Raw genomic sequence first — 19,136 nt, forward strand, 5'->3', positions numbered from 1 at the left:
GTCATCTCCATCATCCACCATTAATAAAAAATGTCCATATATGATTATCATAGACTCCTTACACTAAATAATAAAGAGAATATAATAAATATACCTCTTCCCCTCACCATTGCAAGACCTTTCCTGCAGTCTGCACCCTATTGCTCAAACTACTCACTATAAAATTCCTCTTTTCTTTGCTGCTATCTAATGAATTGTGTTTACCTTAATAAAAAAAAAAAATTCCCCTTTTCTTTTCTTTCGTTAATTTCTTTATTTGAAAAATTAAGATTCATATATACGTACATATAGCAATATGACAAACAGCATGCTCAACCTACTATAATTTGTGCAACTATATTTGTTTTCAACAATACACAATGAATTATTTTCACACTATTTTTTCATACAATATAAACGTTGATGTCAATTAGTTGACATTTTCAAAAACGTTACTTTCTAAGATAATGACCCCGGCTTGAATATAACTGTTGCTATTGAGCTAAGCAATTTTTCTACGGTTGACCAAAAAAACATAAACTTACCAATATATATATAAATTTGCACTTTCATACAATATAAGCTAGAGGAAAAAGTCATACATCACCGCCAAATAAAACCTTCTACGGTTCTACCACGCATTTGATTTATACCACTATAAAGAATATGCCTATAAATATATAAAATTCATGATTACCTCCTCAAACCTTACTAGTTACTACTACTATAACTATAAGCATAAACCCCTCCCACTCCAATATCTTTATCCTAACAAGCTTCTTCATTATGGCAAAGGTAATGAGTAATTTTAACTCTGCTAAGTAGTTTGATTCAATGAATCTAACATATCTAATTACTTTTTCAACAAAAAAATAAATTAATATAGTTGCATTTGTTACTTATTATAAATAATAGGTTAAACATATTTTTAGTCATCATGTAAGTACAAGTAGTAAAAAGTAGCAATTCTCTTGTTTTGATCATTAATTTGGAAAATAATTTAAATGATGAAAATTTATGAAGTATTTTTGTTCAAGTTAAATTTCAGGAATTTCAAATGACACAAAAAAAACTACTAATTTGAAATTCCTTACTCGCACATATTTTAAAATTTTAAAATTGATCTCTATAATGTTTTTTAAATTGCAAACTGACTTACCCCTATTTTTTAAAAAATTGCAAATTGGTCCCTAAAATGTTCAAATTTTTCCTTTAAATTGCAAATTGATCCATATTGTTCAAATTTAATATTTGACCCAAAGCTTTTCAAAATTTATAAAAGTGGCCCAAACTATTTACAAAAAAATTTATTATTTTTACCCAAACACACATTTAAAAATGAAGGTAATTCAAATACAATAATTTGAATTGCTTAGAATAATAAGGAAAACAAAAGTAATGATGAAAATATTTTATAAAGAGAAAAACGATTTAGGGAATTTTACGAGTCCAATATATTCATTGAATTTCCCATAAGGCTTTTAATTTTGGTCGTAACTAACTTCAGGTATAAGGGACAACCATGAATGACTTTCTATCCTAACTTCAAAACCAGGGTTTAGTAAATACTCCCTCCGGTCTTAAATATAGACAAATTTTTACTTTTTACTACATTATATCTAATCCATATTATTTAATAACTAAATGGGTCTAGAGAGTTGGTGATATAATGTTACATATATATTTTTCATGTTTGAGTGTGAAATGTTTATGCAGCAAAAGATAGTGATCAAGGTGTCAATAATGGACAACCCAAAATTTAGGTCCAAAGCCATGAAAATTGCCGTTGGAATTTCAGGTAATAAAATTTACTCAAAAGTTTTCACCACCATTAAATTTTTTTTTTAATTAAAATTTTCACTACATATAAATATAACCATTAGTCCCTTGTCAAAAAAAAAAAAAAAACCATTGGTCCATTGCTTAACAAAATTGATGATGTTCAAAAATAATATTCAGGAGTGGAAAGTGCAGCTATTGGAGGCGATAATAAGGATCAAATAGAAGTAATTGGAGAGGTAGACCCATATAAACTCGCAAAACAACTAAGAAAGAGATTCTGTCGTGCAGAATTGGTGAGTGTTGGTCCTGTAGAAAAGAAAGAAGAGAAAAAGAAAGAAGAAGCAGTTGTGCCATGTTCATGTCCTCTTCCTTATTATGGTTACCCTCCTCCTCCTCCTCCTCCTATCCCAATGTGTGTTACATATCCATGTCAAGAACCTTCTCCTTGTTCCATCATGTGATTAATGTCATCAACAATGGTCATGGTCATATCTGCTATTATAATTTGTATCTTAGATCTCTTTTTAATATATTTGCTCTTTTTAATATACTTGACAAGTGGTACAAAAGATTTATATGTAGCAAATAAAGAGAAAGATAAAGTTTATTCAAACAACTTGAAGTTAGTTTATTCAAACTACCTATATATAATTTCTATGTAAAGTAAAATATATCAAAGAAATACTCCCTCCGTCCCAAATTATAAGGGAAAATAAAAAAATCACACTTATTAAGAAAAAGTAAAACATGAGATTTTGAAGTATGATTTTGTGGGTTTTCCTTGGAATAAGTTGCATAGGAAGATGTAAAAACAATTTTTATTGGTTGTTGTTTATTGAGAAAATGAAAGAGAGAATAAATTAAATGCAATTTGCATTTAATTTTATGAAAATAAGGAAAAAAGATTCTTGAAAATGATTTTTTCTCTTATAATTTGGGACAAAAAAAATGAGTTTTTTTCCCTTATAATTTGCGACGGAGGGAGTAGTATTTTAGATCAATTCAACTAAAATATAAAGGATGTTTTTGTTTTTTCAAACTTGTATGGATTTCAACGTACTTTGCTAAACTACATAATATCCAATTGTGTGACATGAGTGTAATGATTTCTGTCAAAAAAAAAAAAATGAGGGTAATATCGCATTGATTTACCCAAAACTTCGATTCAATCAATGTGTAAATGAATCAAAGATTAAACCTATTGAAAATTAATTAATGAAAGACTAACCATTCAACATGTTTTCCATAAGTATAGTCAACATCTCTGCTTGAACTAATCATCACCGCCAAATAATTGACATTTTTAAAAAATGTTTAATTTTTTCTAAGATAATGACCTGGCTTAAATATAAATGTCGGGATTGGGGGCTAAGCAATGTACCTACAACTGCAACTAACTAAAACAAGTAGCAAAACCATTGACTCCAAAAATATTAACTTCTAGTGCATAAATTTTCACTTTCATACAATTAACTAGTGGAAGAAGTTCACTGCATGAATTGATCAACGACTAATCAAACCTTTCTACCACTCATTTAATTTATTTCACAAAAAATTATGCCTATAAATACGTAAAATACATGACTACTTCCTCAAAAACTTTCCTACTGCTTTAACACACACCACTCCCAAACCTTCTTTATCCTAACAAGTTCATTATGGTGAAGGTAATGAATAGGTTTTAAGTCCGCCATATTTGTAGAGTGACGAAATTTACAAAGGGGTTTACAATAAATTAGTATAAAAAGAGAAAAAAGATTTAGAGAAATTAACAAGTTTCCAACAAAACCATTGTCCAATATATTCATTGAGTTTTCAATATATAAGTATGTACGAGGCTTTTAGTTTGTTTATTTTAAGAAAAATATACTTCCATCCAATGTATGTAAGGTATGAGGAACTGATCATCTACTTCTAAATTATCAATTTTTTGGATTATTTATACTTTGCTGCCAAGATTGTTGGTTAATAAATCTTTTGCTATAAAAAAAAGATTATTTATACTTTGTATACTATGTTTTCTATTTTTATTTAAAAATCGTATGGGTTAGTTTTACGTTTTTTTTAAGTGTTAATTTTACTTGTTAATATAAAAAAAAATAAAAAAATTTATAGTGACTAATTTTCTTGCATCTCCAAAAACAATGAAAATATCAAAATTAATTACTTGTTTAATTTTTCTTTCTTGAAATGCATCAACCCTAGCTAACGTTTTATCTTTAAATGAATAGATTCTCTAAAAAATGAATAAAAAAATGTTTCACCAAAATAAATTTTGGTCTTAGTTTGCTCCAATGAGTAAATGGTAGAGAGTTGGTGATAATGTACATAGCTTTGATTGTGAAATGTCTTTTGCAGCAAAAAATAGTGATCAAGGTGCAATTAATGAACACCTCAAAAGCAAGGTCCAATGCTATGAAGATTGCAGTTGGAATGTTATTTAATAAAACTCACTTTAAACTTAATTTTCACCATAAATTAATTATTTTATATGGATATGCTAACTAGCTAGTGCAAGTGGGACACTAGTTAAAGAAATCCAAAATAATAAGTTTTGTATTGAAAGAATGTTCTTTTATAGGGTGAATTCTTCGGTGCATATTTTATTTGAATATGTACCAATAAAATTCTAGTAGATCCACAAATTGTATTTATTAATTTTTTTATAAATTTAAAATACTAATCGTACATAATAAGATGTGTATTATGATTTACCTCTTAATATTTTTAAAAACTAAATTACACAGGTTCCAAGATTATTTTTTTTTTCTTATTTAGTTTCTTAATTGGTGCATCAGGGCACTAGTTTAGTAATTTGCTATTTTATTCAAAAAGTTCAATAAATATAACCATATATTGTTTTACAAAATTGATCATGAGCAAAAAATAATATTTAGGAGTGGAAAGTGCAGCTATTGGAGGAGATAACAAGGATCAAATAGAGGTAATTGGAGAGATGGACCCAGTTAGACTCACAAATCTACTAAGAAAGAGATTCTGTCGTGCAGAATTGCTTAGTGTTGAAGAAAAGAAAGAAGAGAAAAAGAAAGAAGAGAAAGTTGTGCCATGTTCATGTCCTCCTTATGGTTACCCTGCTATCCCTATGTGTGTTACATATCCATGTGAGGAACCTTCTCATTGTTCCATCATGTGATTAATGTCATCAACAATGGTCACTGTTGTTTGTCTGTGGTTTTGGATGTTTGCTGTATGAGCAATGTTATATCAACATCAAAAAGTTAAACAAAAATACGATACGTTATTCTATTTACTCATAGCACGGTTATCGAAATAAATAAATAATATTAAAAAAAGTTAAAAATGTATTTTTGTTGTATTTTTGTTAAAAAGATGTGTTTAAATAACATTTTTCTTGCTGTATGTAGGGTCTTGAGTTTTTGTTGGATCCTGTTTTAATTTCATTTCATACCTGCTATTATAATGCTTTGATTCTCTTTTGAGTATTTCTTGTACAATTAAGTGCAAGTTATGAATATATTTGCAGTTTCTAAAAATAAAATTAATAAAAATGCATAATTTAATATATAAATATGTAGGCTTTTTTTCTTGGAACTAGTTTAATGAGATTAATCAATTATGCCAAGAGGTACAAAAGACTTATGTAGCAAAAAAAAAAAAAAAAACTAACTACCTATGTTTTTTTGAATAAGGCTAATTTTATTGAAGCACTTGGAGGAACAAGGTACATCAAGCACAACCAAAAGCACCACAGAAACTAACTACCTATGTATAACTAACATGAACACAATGTTGGGAGAGGGGTAAAATAAGAGGCCTTTTGTTTGAACACAATTTTTTTTCTTCTTTCACCACCAGTTTAATCCGGTTCGGAGGTCAGTTCTGGCATCAAGTGGTTCCAATCACCTCCCGATCGCAGTTACGGGGGATCGAACCACTATCATCCCTACCAAGTTTAGTGCCAATCACCACTAAACCAACTGACGATTGTTTAAACACAATTCTGGTTGACAAGTATTTGACACAACATCAAATACAAGAGAAAGCAAGTATGCACGTAAATTCAAAAAGATGAATATATTATTTAAAAAAAAAAAAATGGTTTCTCGACCGTATATTTGTCTGGTTTTTCAATGATGTGTTCATATAAGAAACATTTTCCGTAAAATAATAAGAGAATTAAATAAATCATTCTCACATTCAACGCAATCTATCTACATCATAATTATGCATATGAAACAACACAAGAAATTCTAACTTCAATCACTCTTGTTCGATTCCAGCATGAGAGCAGGGGAACAATAGAAGAAATTTGGGTCTAAAATAAATGTAAAAATATATTAAATAATCAATTAATGTTTGAAGATATACCTACATCGATCAAGTGCTCCACAATGGCTCAGTTATCATTATTTGTCGTGGCAAAAACCTACGAAAAAAAGAAAAAAAACGATCATATATAATTTCTATCATACAAATATTTTAGGTCAATAATATTTCTATTTAATAAAATCATTATGGATTTCAACTTAATTTACTAATCACTATATAATATTCTGTGTGTGAACCACAAGTCAACTATATATAAAGGTTCTGTCGTCAACAAAAAAAAACTATATATAAAGGTTAATTTTTGTTTTTTCAAAATGAAATTCAACTTTCTTCTAATGACCACTAATTAATATTCTTTTTGTTTTTTTTTTCTTTTTTGATAATTGTGCTACTATAATAATATTCATGGGTGACAACTATAATATAAAGATAATTTTGTTTTTTCAAACATTACAAGAGTCAAGTGTTTATCAAATTAATAAAAAAAAATAATAAACATACCTTGTGGCATATAGACAATCGTTTTAAATTTAAAATCTGCAAATATTATGCCGTTCATGGCACGACATTATGAATGGGTGATTGCAATGGAGCTGGACTGATACAATCTTGTTAGATAAACAATAGGTGGATATAGAAATTAGAAACAATCTTAATTTGTCACTTTTTGTTTGCAAGTCTAGTCAACTAAGTATTATCTCTGGCTCCCGTCATTTCTCTCCCGATTCCCCACATTTCTTTTATACGGAAAAATCTCATTTTATCTATTGCGGTTTGAAAAAATTTTGCCAAAAAACTTCGATTCATATTCACCGAAGCCAAATATTAGACCATTTAGGTAATTGCGAACCGAATATTAGCATTTTCGGTATACAGAAACCGAACGTCAGCTTGTTCGGTACCTGCGAACCGAAATGTCCGAGATTTCGGTACGTTGTTATCGAAAATTTCATTGGGTCGTTGGAATTAGGCCATTTTCAGAAGAAGTTTACCGAAATAATTATTTCGGTACATGCGAACCGAAATGTCCCAGATTTCGGTAAGTGGTTACCGAAGTTTATCAGCATGTCAAATTCCTTCGGTTCGTATAAACCGCAGTACCCCAAAGGGTAAAAACGGAAATTTAGGAGGTAGAAAAGAAATGTGGGGGGGTCTGGAGAGAAATGATCTTAATTAGATGTGTTGTTTAGGGATCAAACATTAATTCCAATTTCCATACTAAGTTCATAATCCTAGAAGTATAGTAGAAACCAAAAACTCATATATGTGGAGGAAAGGAAGAGTATGCAAAATTCCAAGAGTTAGTATAATTTGCAAAATTATTCGACGACTTGACTTGACTGGACTTAACAGGCGGCTAAGCAAACACGTACCTATTTTTATTAACCACACCGCTTTTGTTTACTTCCTACTACGTTGCGGCTAATCTTCTTCTTTAACTAGTTAGGAATCATGATGTATACTTCATGAGATCTCTCTTTCTTACCATTTGCAGAATTTGTTTTTATTTATTTTTAGTCCTTATGGAAAAAAAAAACCATGGAGGCGGAGCAGTGTCCGCGATGAATATGGGCGACAAGAGCTTGATGGTGAAGCTTTTCAATGATGAAAAAAAAGAAAAAGATTTTTTCCTTTTACAACCAAAAAAAAAGAAGAAAGGAAATAACAGGATAAGTGGCAGGATTTGGGTCATTCGATTGATCTAATAGATAGAATAGTTCCAAAGTCAACCATGACTTTCATGGGTAAAAGTCATCCCTATTCGTACTATCATCATTCATCACTCACTTTAACAATTTTTTTAGTGTGAAACTCTCATTTTATTAAAATTAGATGAGATATTTTATATTTTACAAATTATAATTTTCTTAAAAAAGTTTGATTTTCATCATATTTAACTTAAAAATCTTACGAATAATAATTTGTGATTAGTTGACAGTGCAAACATTTTACACTTATTATGTATAAAAAAATTGTGATTAGTTGACAGTGTAAACATTTTACACTTACAATACATAAAAAATTCTACTATAATAGTCTCGTCGTCTCATAAAAGAATATGTATTGATATTGTAAAATAACTTTATACTGTCAAATAATATTAACCATATTTTTCGTCAAGTCGTTCCACTTTCTTAATATGACATAATAAATTGATAGTTTTTTATTAGATAACCATATAAAACAATTTTACACGGTCAATGCATCTCAATTAAACTCAAAAAGGGTATTTCATTTGACTTTATTTTTTGTCTTAAATTAATTTTCAGCTTAGATTATCGATGAAGTATTAATTTTTCTCATTAAAATACTATTATTTATTATTTTTCAACTCATCTAACTGTTCCAATAACTACTAATAAAATCTGACAAGTCATGAAGTCAAGTTAGCGATAATAACCGCTTTTGGCGGGAAAAGCCGTTTCACCTATTTTGGCGGGAAAAACCGTTTCACTGATTAACAGTTATAAATATATAGCAGCTACATGCAAATCACAGTGTAACTAGTAACTACCACTTTTTTCGAACTCTCTCCATAAACAATCTCTCTCTCTCTCTCTCTCTCCATAAACAATCTCTCTTTCTTTCTCAATGGAAGAAATTGTCCATCTAGGAATGTAAGTATTTACAAATTCCAAATTCTTTCATATTTTTTATCTGATAATCAATAGATTGCAATTTTAGAGTTTCAATTTTCACTTAATCTTCATTTTTCTTTTACTCAGATTCTCTGTTCTTGAATTTCTTTTTGTTCTTCATAAATGTTGAAATTGAGTTAATTAGAAGAAATGATTGATTCAATTCTTCTGTTTACAAAATTCTGATTCATTTAGATTTTAATTTGAAATGAATGATTCAATTGTTGATATTTGATTTTATGAAATGAATGATTCAATTGTGTGAATTAGAAGAAATAAATGATTTAATTTTGATATTGATTGTTCGGTTTACAAAATTCTGATTCATTTTGATTTTAATTTGAAATGAATGATTCAATTGGTGATATTTGATTTTGTGAAATGAATGATTGATTTTGATTATATGATGCAGACCGTTTCTAACACCAGATCAATGGGATGTGATAACTCCAGCCTACAAAGATTTTGAGCTGATACGTTCTGAAGGTCCAAGGTTCGGTGATATGTTCAAGTGCAAGTTGAAATCTACCAAGGAGGTTGTAGCTATGAAGATTTTAACCATTCCAGAAGACCAGAAAAGCAATGGAATTCCATACAGTATCTTGAATCACGTCTCTATCCTCAAAACGTTAAACCATCCCAATATACTCAAGTTAATCATTTTCTTTCCTTTGATTCTGTTTCATAAGTTTTACTTACATTTATTGTTTTTGTGATTTAAATTTAATATTTATATATGTTCATTCTTTAATGAATGATGATTCATTATATAATATATAATATATATGTATGTTTGCTGTTATCTACAGATTGCATACTGTGCTAAGAACTGATCTGGATGTGGAGGACGTGTTTCTCGTTTTCGAGTATATTGACGTTAGTCTTAAAAAATTCCTTGCCACTCCGTTCCCTATTGACGTTATAAAACTGGGAAAAGTAAGTGAATTTTTGTTAACAATTGTGTGTAAAGTAGTGCTACAGAAAAACTTTGTGTGATTCTAATAAAAATTGCATATATGATATATAACCTTTGTTTTCTGTTAGTTTTATTCAATATGAAGTTTGATAATTTTTATATATTAGATGCAAACAAGGAAGCTATAACCCATTTTTCTCTTGTCCTTGCAGCCTTTTCTACGTCAAGCTCTTTCTGGATTGGCATACCTTCATGTGCAGAAAATTATACACAGAAATCTGAAACCTAATAATATTCTGCTTTCATTTCAAAACCATGAGATCAGTAAATTGAAGCTAACTGACTTTGGTGTGGCAAAATCTATTGAACCTCCTCTTTCACCATACTCTATTAATGTATAATACTTTAGTCTTCTTTTTATTTCCTTCTTAGAACTAGAACTAGAAACATATCCCAATATCATAATTAGAATTTGAGTTAGATGGTGTAGCTAATTTGATGAAATTAATACTGTTGTAAATTTAATTTGGTTTTTCAGATGGGTAATCCTTGTTATAAAGCACCTGAACTTTTGCTGGGCTTTACCAATTACTCAACTGCAGTTGATATCTGGTCTATGGGCTGCATATTTGCTGAGATGATTAAGCTCCAACCTCTGTTCATTGGTAACGATGGACCAAAGATATTGACTGAGATATTTTGGTAATTTCATCGAAACACAGTAATTATGCCTATTTCTATTTGTATGATTTCTCTGCACTTTTGAAACAAGCTAAATTAATTAATTGGATATTTTATTTGTGAAGTTTGCTTGGCACGCCAACAGAAGAAAACTGGCCTGGTGTGGCTTCTCTGTGCAGCTTTATTCAAGCATTTGACCCTCCGATAAAGCCAAAGGTATTCTCATGTTTTGCAGGTTCTTTGATCAGTTTTTTTGTTCCATTTCATTTTATAAATTTAGGCCAGCCAATAAGTAATGTATGGAAACTATTGGATTTTGTAGGACCTTGCAGCTGAATTCCCTAAGCTTGAACCAGATGGTCTTGATCTTCTTTCGGTAAGTTAACTGCCTCATATCTTTATGAATTGAGTTTTTCACAATAAGAATTTATCCGTTATGCACAAACATAGTAAAACATTTTACACAATTGTCTAAAAAAGTATCAATGTACCATATAAAAGTATCATAATGTTATAGTATATGGATGAAAATGTAGTCTTTTCCTAAGCAGATTGAAAATGTAGTTACTTAAAGTCGTTTATTGATCTATTGAATGTTTATTTAATCATGGGTGTTTTGTGTTGGACAGAGAATGCTTTGCCTATGCCCAAATAGCAGGATTTCAGCTGTGGAAGCACTTGAACACCCATATCTTCGACCTTGACCACCCATGATGATTGATGAAGCTGATCTTGTTTCAAGCACCCCAAGATTTTTTTTTTCTGTTTTCCGTAGTACATTTTACAGAACAATCTTGTAGAATATTAGGTATCCTATTGGATATATCATGTGTTAAGGCAATGACAAGAACTGGAGGCAAACAAAATTTAGCAATCTTATAAAACCGTAGTAATAAACTTTTGTCCTATTAATTGCCTAATTGCATGTGAGGGTTCATTGTGTTGTTTTCTATTGCTTCAGACTTGAAAAATTTGTTTACACCTCGGCAAAAACTGAGAAAAAAATTCTGAATCAATTGGCATTATGTAACAGTCTGCATATTAGTATTTTCCTCAACCTATTCCTCTTCTAGGTGCAAAACCAGTAGAAGTTGTTGGTTCACACAAAAATATGTTCAAGAAGTAGATGGTTTGTTATTTGATGTCAAAAAGTTACTTGCTATATGCACCTGATATCGCTGGAGTTAGAATACCGTCTCCAATAATCATGGAAGTTCCAATAAGAACCAACACTAATTATAACAACACGCTTTTCAAAAACGATGTCCTTTCCAAAGTCTCCTTTATTTTTAAGGCCCTTTCAAGTTCTGGAGTAGGAAGTTTGATCTTATAACTAGAGATTTTTTCATCAGATTGTTGGCGATTCGGAAGCAGATTCACATTTGCATACCTACAGTTGAGCAATTAACATATAAAAATCATGAGTGTAAGGGTAGGCCAGAGGGAAACATAATTCTGAGTGTGAAAACATATTTTGAGTGTGAAAACATATTTTGCTAATGGAATAAGCGCTATTGTGTACATTATTAGCGACATCTCCCCCAAGACATTGTCGTCTGAAGATCCAATCGGAACCTTTCTGCTAATGCAAGGGTAGGCCAGAGGGAAAGGTCCTGATCCACAAACAAACGATTTTAAAGACTATATATGCACTGTTAAATACAAGGTGAACTAGAATATAACACTGTTGAGTTTGAGTGATCATTGATATTTGTGAAATTGCAATGCTCTTAGAACTACAAGAACAAACTTGCCTTATTCCACTAGGTGAGGTTGGTTACACAGACCAAACAATGCTGAAATTGGCGAAATCATTGTAAACACGTGGATCATGTCTTTATCCAACCAAACCATTGTTTGCTCTTAACTAATTCAATAATTATAACCAATGCTGTCAAATACTGGTGATAGCGGCTCTATAACGGCAATGCTTCACTATTAGGGGAATAGCTGACACTATTCCAGTTTCTACAAGCTAATGTATCAGCAATAGCGGAAGATGAGAATTTTAACTTACGGTTTTTAAGAATAATAAAACTGAAGAATCTGCGCGTGTATTCCTAATCTACGTGTGTGTGTGTGTGCGCGCGCACCTAATAAAACTGAAGAATCTCCTTTTCTTTGTCCGCAATGCCATCTTCTATTTCACATAGCAGAATTTTAGCATTCTGTTATTTTCCACAATTGATAACACTGATTATAACACATAATGACACACAGAACATGATATTAAGGTTGATGGATAGTATTTTGTAATGCTCGTCACTAGTGTATTTTGATTATGATATTAAGTAGGATAATTGATTTTATTATACTCTTATATCCATCCACCTTATACTTTTTCACACTACTACAAAAGATTTGTTTTCATACTATATTCCTATTTTAACACAGTTCACCCTATAGTCCAACTCCCAAGCTAAATCGGATCGCTCTCTTGTGATAATACTACTCATAGCGGATAAATGATCTATAAGCTCTCTTATGGTGCACTACGTACCCATAGTGGATAAATAACCTCTGTTATGAGATATTTGATATTCATTTTACTTTGGAATCCTCAAGACGGTTATTTTTGTTAAACAACGGTGAACATATAGAAATAAAGAAGAAGAATAACAAAGGAGAAGAGAACACCCTTTAGGTTAGGGTTTCTATCATATGAGCAAAGCTTAATGAAACAATAGTACAATAGAGTATATAAATTAGAAATTAGAAAAGACTAAACTACCCTGTATAATAATAATAATAATATAATTATTATATAATATCTCCCCTCAAACTCACGATGCATTAACAGAGAGCATCGAGAGTTTGTCAATCAAGAAACGAAAACGTTTAATAGAATGTGTCTTCGTAAACAAATCAGCAATTTGCAAGGAAGAAGAAATAAACGGCAAAGTAATGGTGCCATGCTGAAGATGGTGACGTGTGAAGTGATAATCAATCTCAATATGTTTGGTACGTTCATGGAAGACCGAGTTGTGGGCAATTTGAATTGCACTCTTGTTATCACAATACATAGGAGTTGGTTGAGAAAGAGAGATACCCATATCAGAGAGTAGCCAACGCAACCAAACTATTTCAGTGGTGGTGGATACCATAGCACGATACTCAGCTTCTGTAGAAGAGCGGGAGACAATGTCCTGTTTTTTACTCTTCCAAGAGATGAGAGACTCTCCAAGAAAAATACAAAACCCTGTGGTAGATTTGCGGTCAATAGGATCACCAACCCAATCAGCATCAGAGTAAGCACATAACTCCAAAGAAGAAGACGAGGGGAATAAAAGGCTCTGAAACTGAGTTCCCCGAAGATAACACAAAATACGAAGCACGGCTGCCCAATGTACTGTAGTGGGAGAAACAACAAGCTGACTAACAACATGCACTGCATAAGCAATATCAGGTCTAGTAATAGTAAGATACACCAAGCTTCCAACCAAAGTACGATATAAAGTGGGGTCTGCTAGAGGAACCCCATCAGAGGGAGCATATTTCACATTCAGCTCAAGCGGACTATCTATTGCTCGATTATCAGAGAGGCGAGCTTGTTCTAGAATGTTGGCAATGTACTTGCTTTGATATAGAAGATAACCTTTACGAGAGTAGGCAACTTCAATCCCCAAAAAATATCGAAGAGGGCCTAAATCCTTCATCTCAAATCTTTCAGCTAACTGTAATTTTACCTCATCAATTCCATCAACATCATCACCTGTAATAATCATATCATCAACATATAAAGATAGTATGATACGTCCATGAGAAGTTGTCCTGACAAATAAAGCAGAATCATAATCACTAGAGCGAAATCCAAGAGATGAAATCACAGTTGAGAACTTTTCAAACCAAGCTCGCGGAGCTTGTTTCAAACCATATAAAGCTTTCTTCAACTTACAAACTTCCCCCTGATTATGAAAAACACCTGATGGAGGTACCATATAAACTTCTTCTTTAAGATCACCATTTAAAAAAGCATTTTTAATGTCCAATTGAGATATAAGCCACTGACGAATAGACGCAACAGCAATAAGAGTGCGAATGGTAGTCATCTTGGCCACAAGAGCAAATGTTTCTTCATAATCCATACCATATTGTTGAGAGAATCCCTTAGCCACAAGACAGGCTTTGTAACGCTCAACCGACCCATCAAATTTGGTTTTAATCTTATATACCCAACGAGACCCAATAGCACGTTTTCCTGGTGGAAGAGGTACTAAGTCCCAAGTATTTGTCTTGTGCAAAGCAGCAAGTTCCTCTGCCATAGCCTTTTGCCAAAGAGGATCAAGAATAGCTTCTTTATAGGAGGACGGTTCAGACAAACTATGAAGAGAGGTTAGAAAAGAAGCAAAAGTAGCAGAATAATTTGAATAAACAAAATCAGGCAATCGAGTAGACTTACGTTCACGAAGAGGGTAACGAGGAGGTGGGGGAGGTGGTGGAGGAGGAGGAGGTGTAGGAGGGACAACAGTCATAGGAGGTTGTTGAGTAGCCATTGGGACAGAAGGGACATCTGCATCTGGAGTAGCACTAATATCATCGCTATAGTTCTCAAAATTACAGTCATGAAATATATCATTGTCAATACAAAAAGGATCAATATTAGTTAGTTCAGACCTGCTAGGAGTATGAGAATCCGAGGAAAGAGAGTAATATGGAATATGCTCAAGAAACACAACATGACGAGAAACATACAATTTGTCACTTGAAGGATCATAACAGCGATAACCCTTTTGACCAGCTCTATAACCAAGAAAAACACATATTGTAGAACGAGGAGACAATTTATTACGTTCTACTTGAGGACGAAGTACAAAGCAAGTAGAACCAAAGACCTTCAAAGAAGAATAATCAGGACAAGAACCATACAATTTTTCAAAGGGAGACAAACCTGAGGTGACAGATGATGGAATTCTATTAATGGCATGAACGGCGGTGAGAATTGCTTCGCCCCAAAATTTACGTGGAACAGAAGCAGACAACAAAAGAGAACGAGCAGTCTCAACAATATGACGATGCTTCCTTTCAGCAATGCCATTTTGCTGAGGAGTATCGGTACAAGAAGTCTGGAGAATAGTATCATCATAAGTAAGTAACTCAGAGAATTTATTAGAAGTATATTCACCACCTAGATCAGAACGGAAACATTTTATAGTAGCATTATGTTGGGTTTTAACCATAGCACGGAACATATGATAAATGCTAAAAAACTCTGAACGATTTTTCATAAGATAAACCCAACAATAACGAGTATGATCATCAATAAAAGAGACATAATATTTAGATCCACCTTTAGTAAGAACCGGTGATAGACCCCAGACATCAGAATGAACCAAGTCAAAAGGTTCACTGGACACAGAAACACTTTTATTAAATGGCAAGGCGGAAAATTTAGCAAGTTTGCATCCACAACAATCGGAAATATCACTAATTTGCAACTTTCCTAAAGCTCCAGTAGAGACCAAGTATTTTAATCTAGATGTAGAAACATGACCAAGACGAGAATGCCACAAATAAAAGTTAGAAGATGATAAATTCAAACGAAAAGATGATAAATCAACATTGGAAATTGAAGTTGATGCTGCAGTATCTGGAACTCTTAACTCATCCAGAACATAAAGCCCCCCTTGTCTATGACCTGTCCCAATCAACCTCCCAGATTGTGGATCCTGCACATAACAATGAGTGGAAGAAAACATAACCGAGTAACCAGAATCACATAGTTGACTAATAGAAACAAGGCTCATGGTGAGATTAGGAATATAATAAACATCAGAAAGAGACAAATTAGATGTGGACACCGACCCTATTCCTGTTAACGACATAGGAGTGCCATCAGCAGTCATAACCGACATAGTTGATGTAGGATTTAAAGACAAAAAGGACTTACGATCATACGACATATGATGTGATGCTCCAGAATCAAATATCCATATAGAAGAAGATATACCTGACAAGTTAGAGGGAGTCAAACCTTTAACATAAGAGACAGATGTGGCATGAGGCTGAGCAGCAAGAAAATTTTGGAACTTCTCAGCAAGATCAAACACTGGTGAAGTAGTCTCGTGTGAGTATATAGGACCAATGCCATAACTAACAGGGAGAGGAGCAATAGAAGCAGCCATATCAAATACAAGAATTCACAATTTTTCAATCCGATGGTCTTAGAACAAAATAAAGTAGTGCTTAACTGCTAACCAACAATAAGCCTTCAAACTAAATCAGCCAAAGGAGTTTAACGGTCACCCTCCAAGTTTTCAATTCCAATTGAAACAATTAAACAAACACTTCATAGGCAAGACAAATGATGTAGTGGGGTTACCAAGTTTCCACAAACAAATTGAATTGAAACAAGAAAATAAATTTGTAATGAACCCACCATATTGGATAGGCCCAAATAGGAGTTAGTCAACTTAAGCCCAAATAATGAGACTATGTGGAGACATGAGTTACTATTAATAGGGTAATAGGGGTATTTTGTGAGTTATGTGAATTGTGAAGTTTGTTATTCTCTCCCTCTAAACTCTCTATGTTCACATCTTGTATCCTTCCACTCACTAGAGTTGGATTTATTTTCCAGAAAATTCAATATAATTTCCTTTATCTTTTATCTTTCAATTTTACTATCATTACATTGGTGCTTTCATTCTCACCATGGCAGAGTACGTGAAGAAAATCGCCGAAAAGGATCCATGGGATCGATGGGAGAAAATGCACGCTCGCAACAACGTTGCTTTCGACAGAATCATCTCCAAATTGGAGATTCTACTTCAACACTACAACTGCTCGCCGAGCTCTTCCCATGGTGCATCGAACTCACCCAAATACATCCCTACACCAGAACCGTTGAATACCAATTTGTTGATGCATGATGAATTTCGTTTATCTGCAAAACAGATCGAGGTTCCTTCCGTTCGTGAGTCAAAATTAGTGGAAGAAGAGATAATAGCTTCTGAATTGAAGAACGATTCTTCCCCGACTACGGATGGAATTGGTTCGATCATGGAATCAATCGATGCTTTCGATTCGTCGACAGTTGCGCTGCCAGTGTCGAAGGATTTCCTTCCCTCCACGGAACCGATTGAAGAACAATCCATCGCCACTGAATTGGTGAACGACGTGTTTCCGATTTCGGATGAATCTCTTCCTTCCATGGAGGTAATTGAAGAAAAATCCATAGTTGATGAATCTATTGCTTTGAGAAATTTAACAGTGGAGGAAGTGACGCCGATGAGTGAAATTTTTGATAAGCCCCTTGTTCGTATGCCTCTTCTCCACCAAGATGGGAATCATCCACTCACAAATTTGATGTGCTCCACACTGAAGTGCCTTTCTCGTGTTCGATTAAATGACCAGATGTTGCCGCCGCCACCAAAACCACCTGATCACTATTTTCGGCAGAAGCATGTGAAATTCCAAGTAATGTGGAATGCCACCATGGCTCCACCTCCTCCAGAGCCTCCCGACATAGGTCACAGGGCAGCCGTAAGTAACACTTTTGGACCTTCCAAGATAGGGTGTTTGGTTTTGCTTCAAATTGCTACGCTAATTGAATTTTCTCATCTGTTTGTGGAATTGTGGAATCGGAATATTCGTTGTCACATTTGGAGATTTGTTAGGTGCAGTGCAGTTTACATCATAAGGATTTATCCATTCCCATTGTCTTGTGTAGCTCTGTTCTCATTTACAAATTTAAACCACTATGTCTTCCAACAAAAGGGTGTCATTGTCCTTGATTTATACTCTAATATTGGTGATCTGAGGAATGCACAACATGTGTTTGATGTAATGTCTAATATGATTTTAGATGAGAAAGAATTGTTATCATGTGAGTTTGTTTATAGGCATTGTGTTGTTGGGGTTAGTCAATTTATATATGAGGTTTATGATCAATTGAGATGGATTACTTGTTATAACTATGTTTACCATGAGTTGATATCTAAGAAAAGCAGCTTCATCCCTTGCTTTAAGCTTGTGCTTAGTCAATCTGTAGTGAACTCCAACTTCTCACCTAATGTTCATCATTCTAGTTGGTTATATGCACTCAATAACCGAAGAGAGCTTTGTGATGATTATGACCTTACTAGTGCTTATAGCCTTGACAACATCACAGGTGCCCCAAATTTCAAGTGTTTGAACGGTTTTGAGCTTATAAATTTTCATGAATGGAAAATGCTTGAGTGGTTTGGTGGATATGTTACAAAGAATTGGCAGGTTTGTAGAGATGGAGATATGTTTAATCACTTTACAAGGAGAAACATGCCAACTGTTGATTCCATTTTAAAGTGTATTCAAGTTGTTGTTTATTGCTATAGTGTTGTCTTGTTCAAACTCTTGACTGCTAAGCATATTCATGAGAGATGGCAACAAAATTCACAAGAAACACATTCACAATTTGGGGTTATTGTTGATCATAATGCGTGTGAGAAGGCAACCTTATTCAACATTGGTCTAGCATCAAAAACAATTATCATTTTCATTGATCTTGAGGACAAGATCATTTTTAGAAGGGTTGGTAGTGATATAATCAATGTTGTATTGATTCCATGTTTGTTCTCAAATATCCTTTGCAATGAGGAAACCATTGGTGACATGAGGGTTGTTGAAGTTGAAATGATGGAAAGAATTAGACTCAAGAAGATGCTTCTTTCATCATGGAGTGATGCACTTGAAGCTAAAGTTATCTCAATGGAGCCATTTGAAGTTGATAATTTGAATTCTCAAATTTTTTTCACCCAGTACCATGACTACTGCATAAGTAGTGTGGTTTGGATTGGGCCTCCTTGGCCATTCAACTTTTTGCTGATGTTAGTTGTGTCTACTTCACAACA

At 32.9% G+C, this 19,136-nt stretch overlaps 1 protein-coding gene and 3 long non-coding RNA genes across 4 annotated transcripts; all 4 read left to right on the top strand.

The window, feature by feature from the left end:
* Positions 1 to 592: 592 nt before the first annotated feature.
* LOC123916900 (heavy metal-associated isoprenylated plant protein 16-like) lies at positions 593 to 2,307 on the top strand. The gene is made up of 3 exons (XM_045968478.1): positions 593 to 774; positions 1,696 to 1,777; positions 1,939 to 2,307. The coding sequence occupies exons 1-3, from the start codon at positions 766 to 768 to the stop codon at positions 2,220 to 2,222; spliced, it is 375 nt and encodes a 124-aa protein (XP_045824434.1). The 5' UTR covers positions 593 to 765; the 3' UTR covers positions 2,223 to 2,307.
* A 1,034-nt stretch (positions 2,308 to 3,341) lies between these two features.
* Positions 3,342 to 4,803, top strand: LOC123916270. The gene is made up of 2 exons (XR_006812096.1): positions 3,342 to 3,428; positions 4,120 to 4,803. It is a non-coding gene; the product is annotated as an uncharacterized LOC123916270 (long non-coding RNA).
* A 5,111-nt stretch (positions 4,804 to 9,914) lies between these two features.
* Positions 9,915 to 10,506, top strand: LOC123916670. The gene is made up of 3 exons (XR_006812223.1): positions 9,915 to 10,022; positions 10,166 to 10,329; positions 10,434 to 10,506. It is a non-coding gene; the product is annotated as an uncharacterized LOC123916670 (long non-coding RNA).
* Positions 10,507 to 10,586: 80 nt separating this feature from the next.
* Positions 10,587 to 11,238, top strand: LOC123916671. Its single transcript, XR_006812224.1, has 2 exons — positions 10,587 to 10,684; positions 10,938 to 11,238. It is a non-coding gene; the product is annotated as an uncharacterized LOC123916671 (long non-coding RNA).
* The last annotated feature ends 7,898 nt before the right edge of the window (positions 11,239 to 19,136 follow it).

This window comes from Trifolium pratense, linkage group LG3 (assembly GCF_020283565.1).
Source record: "Trifolium pratense cultivar HEN17-A07 linkage group LG3, ARS_RC_1.1, whole genome shotgun sequence".
NCBI classification, from domain to species: domain Eukaryota; kingdom Viridiplantae; phylum Streptophyta; class Magnoliopsida; order Fabales; family Fabaceae; genus Trifolium; species Trifolium pratense.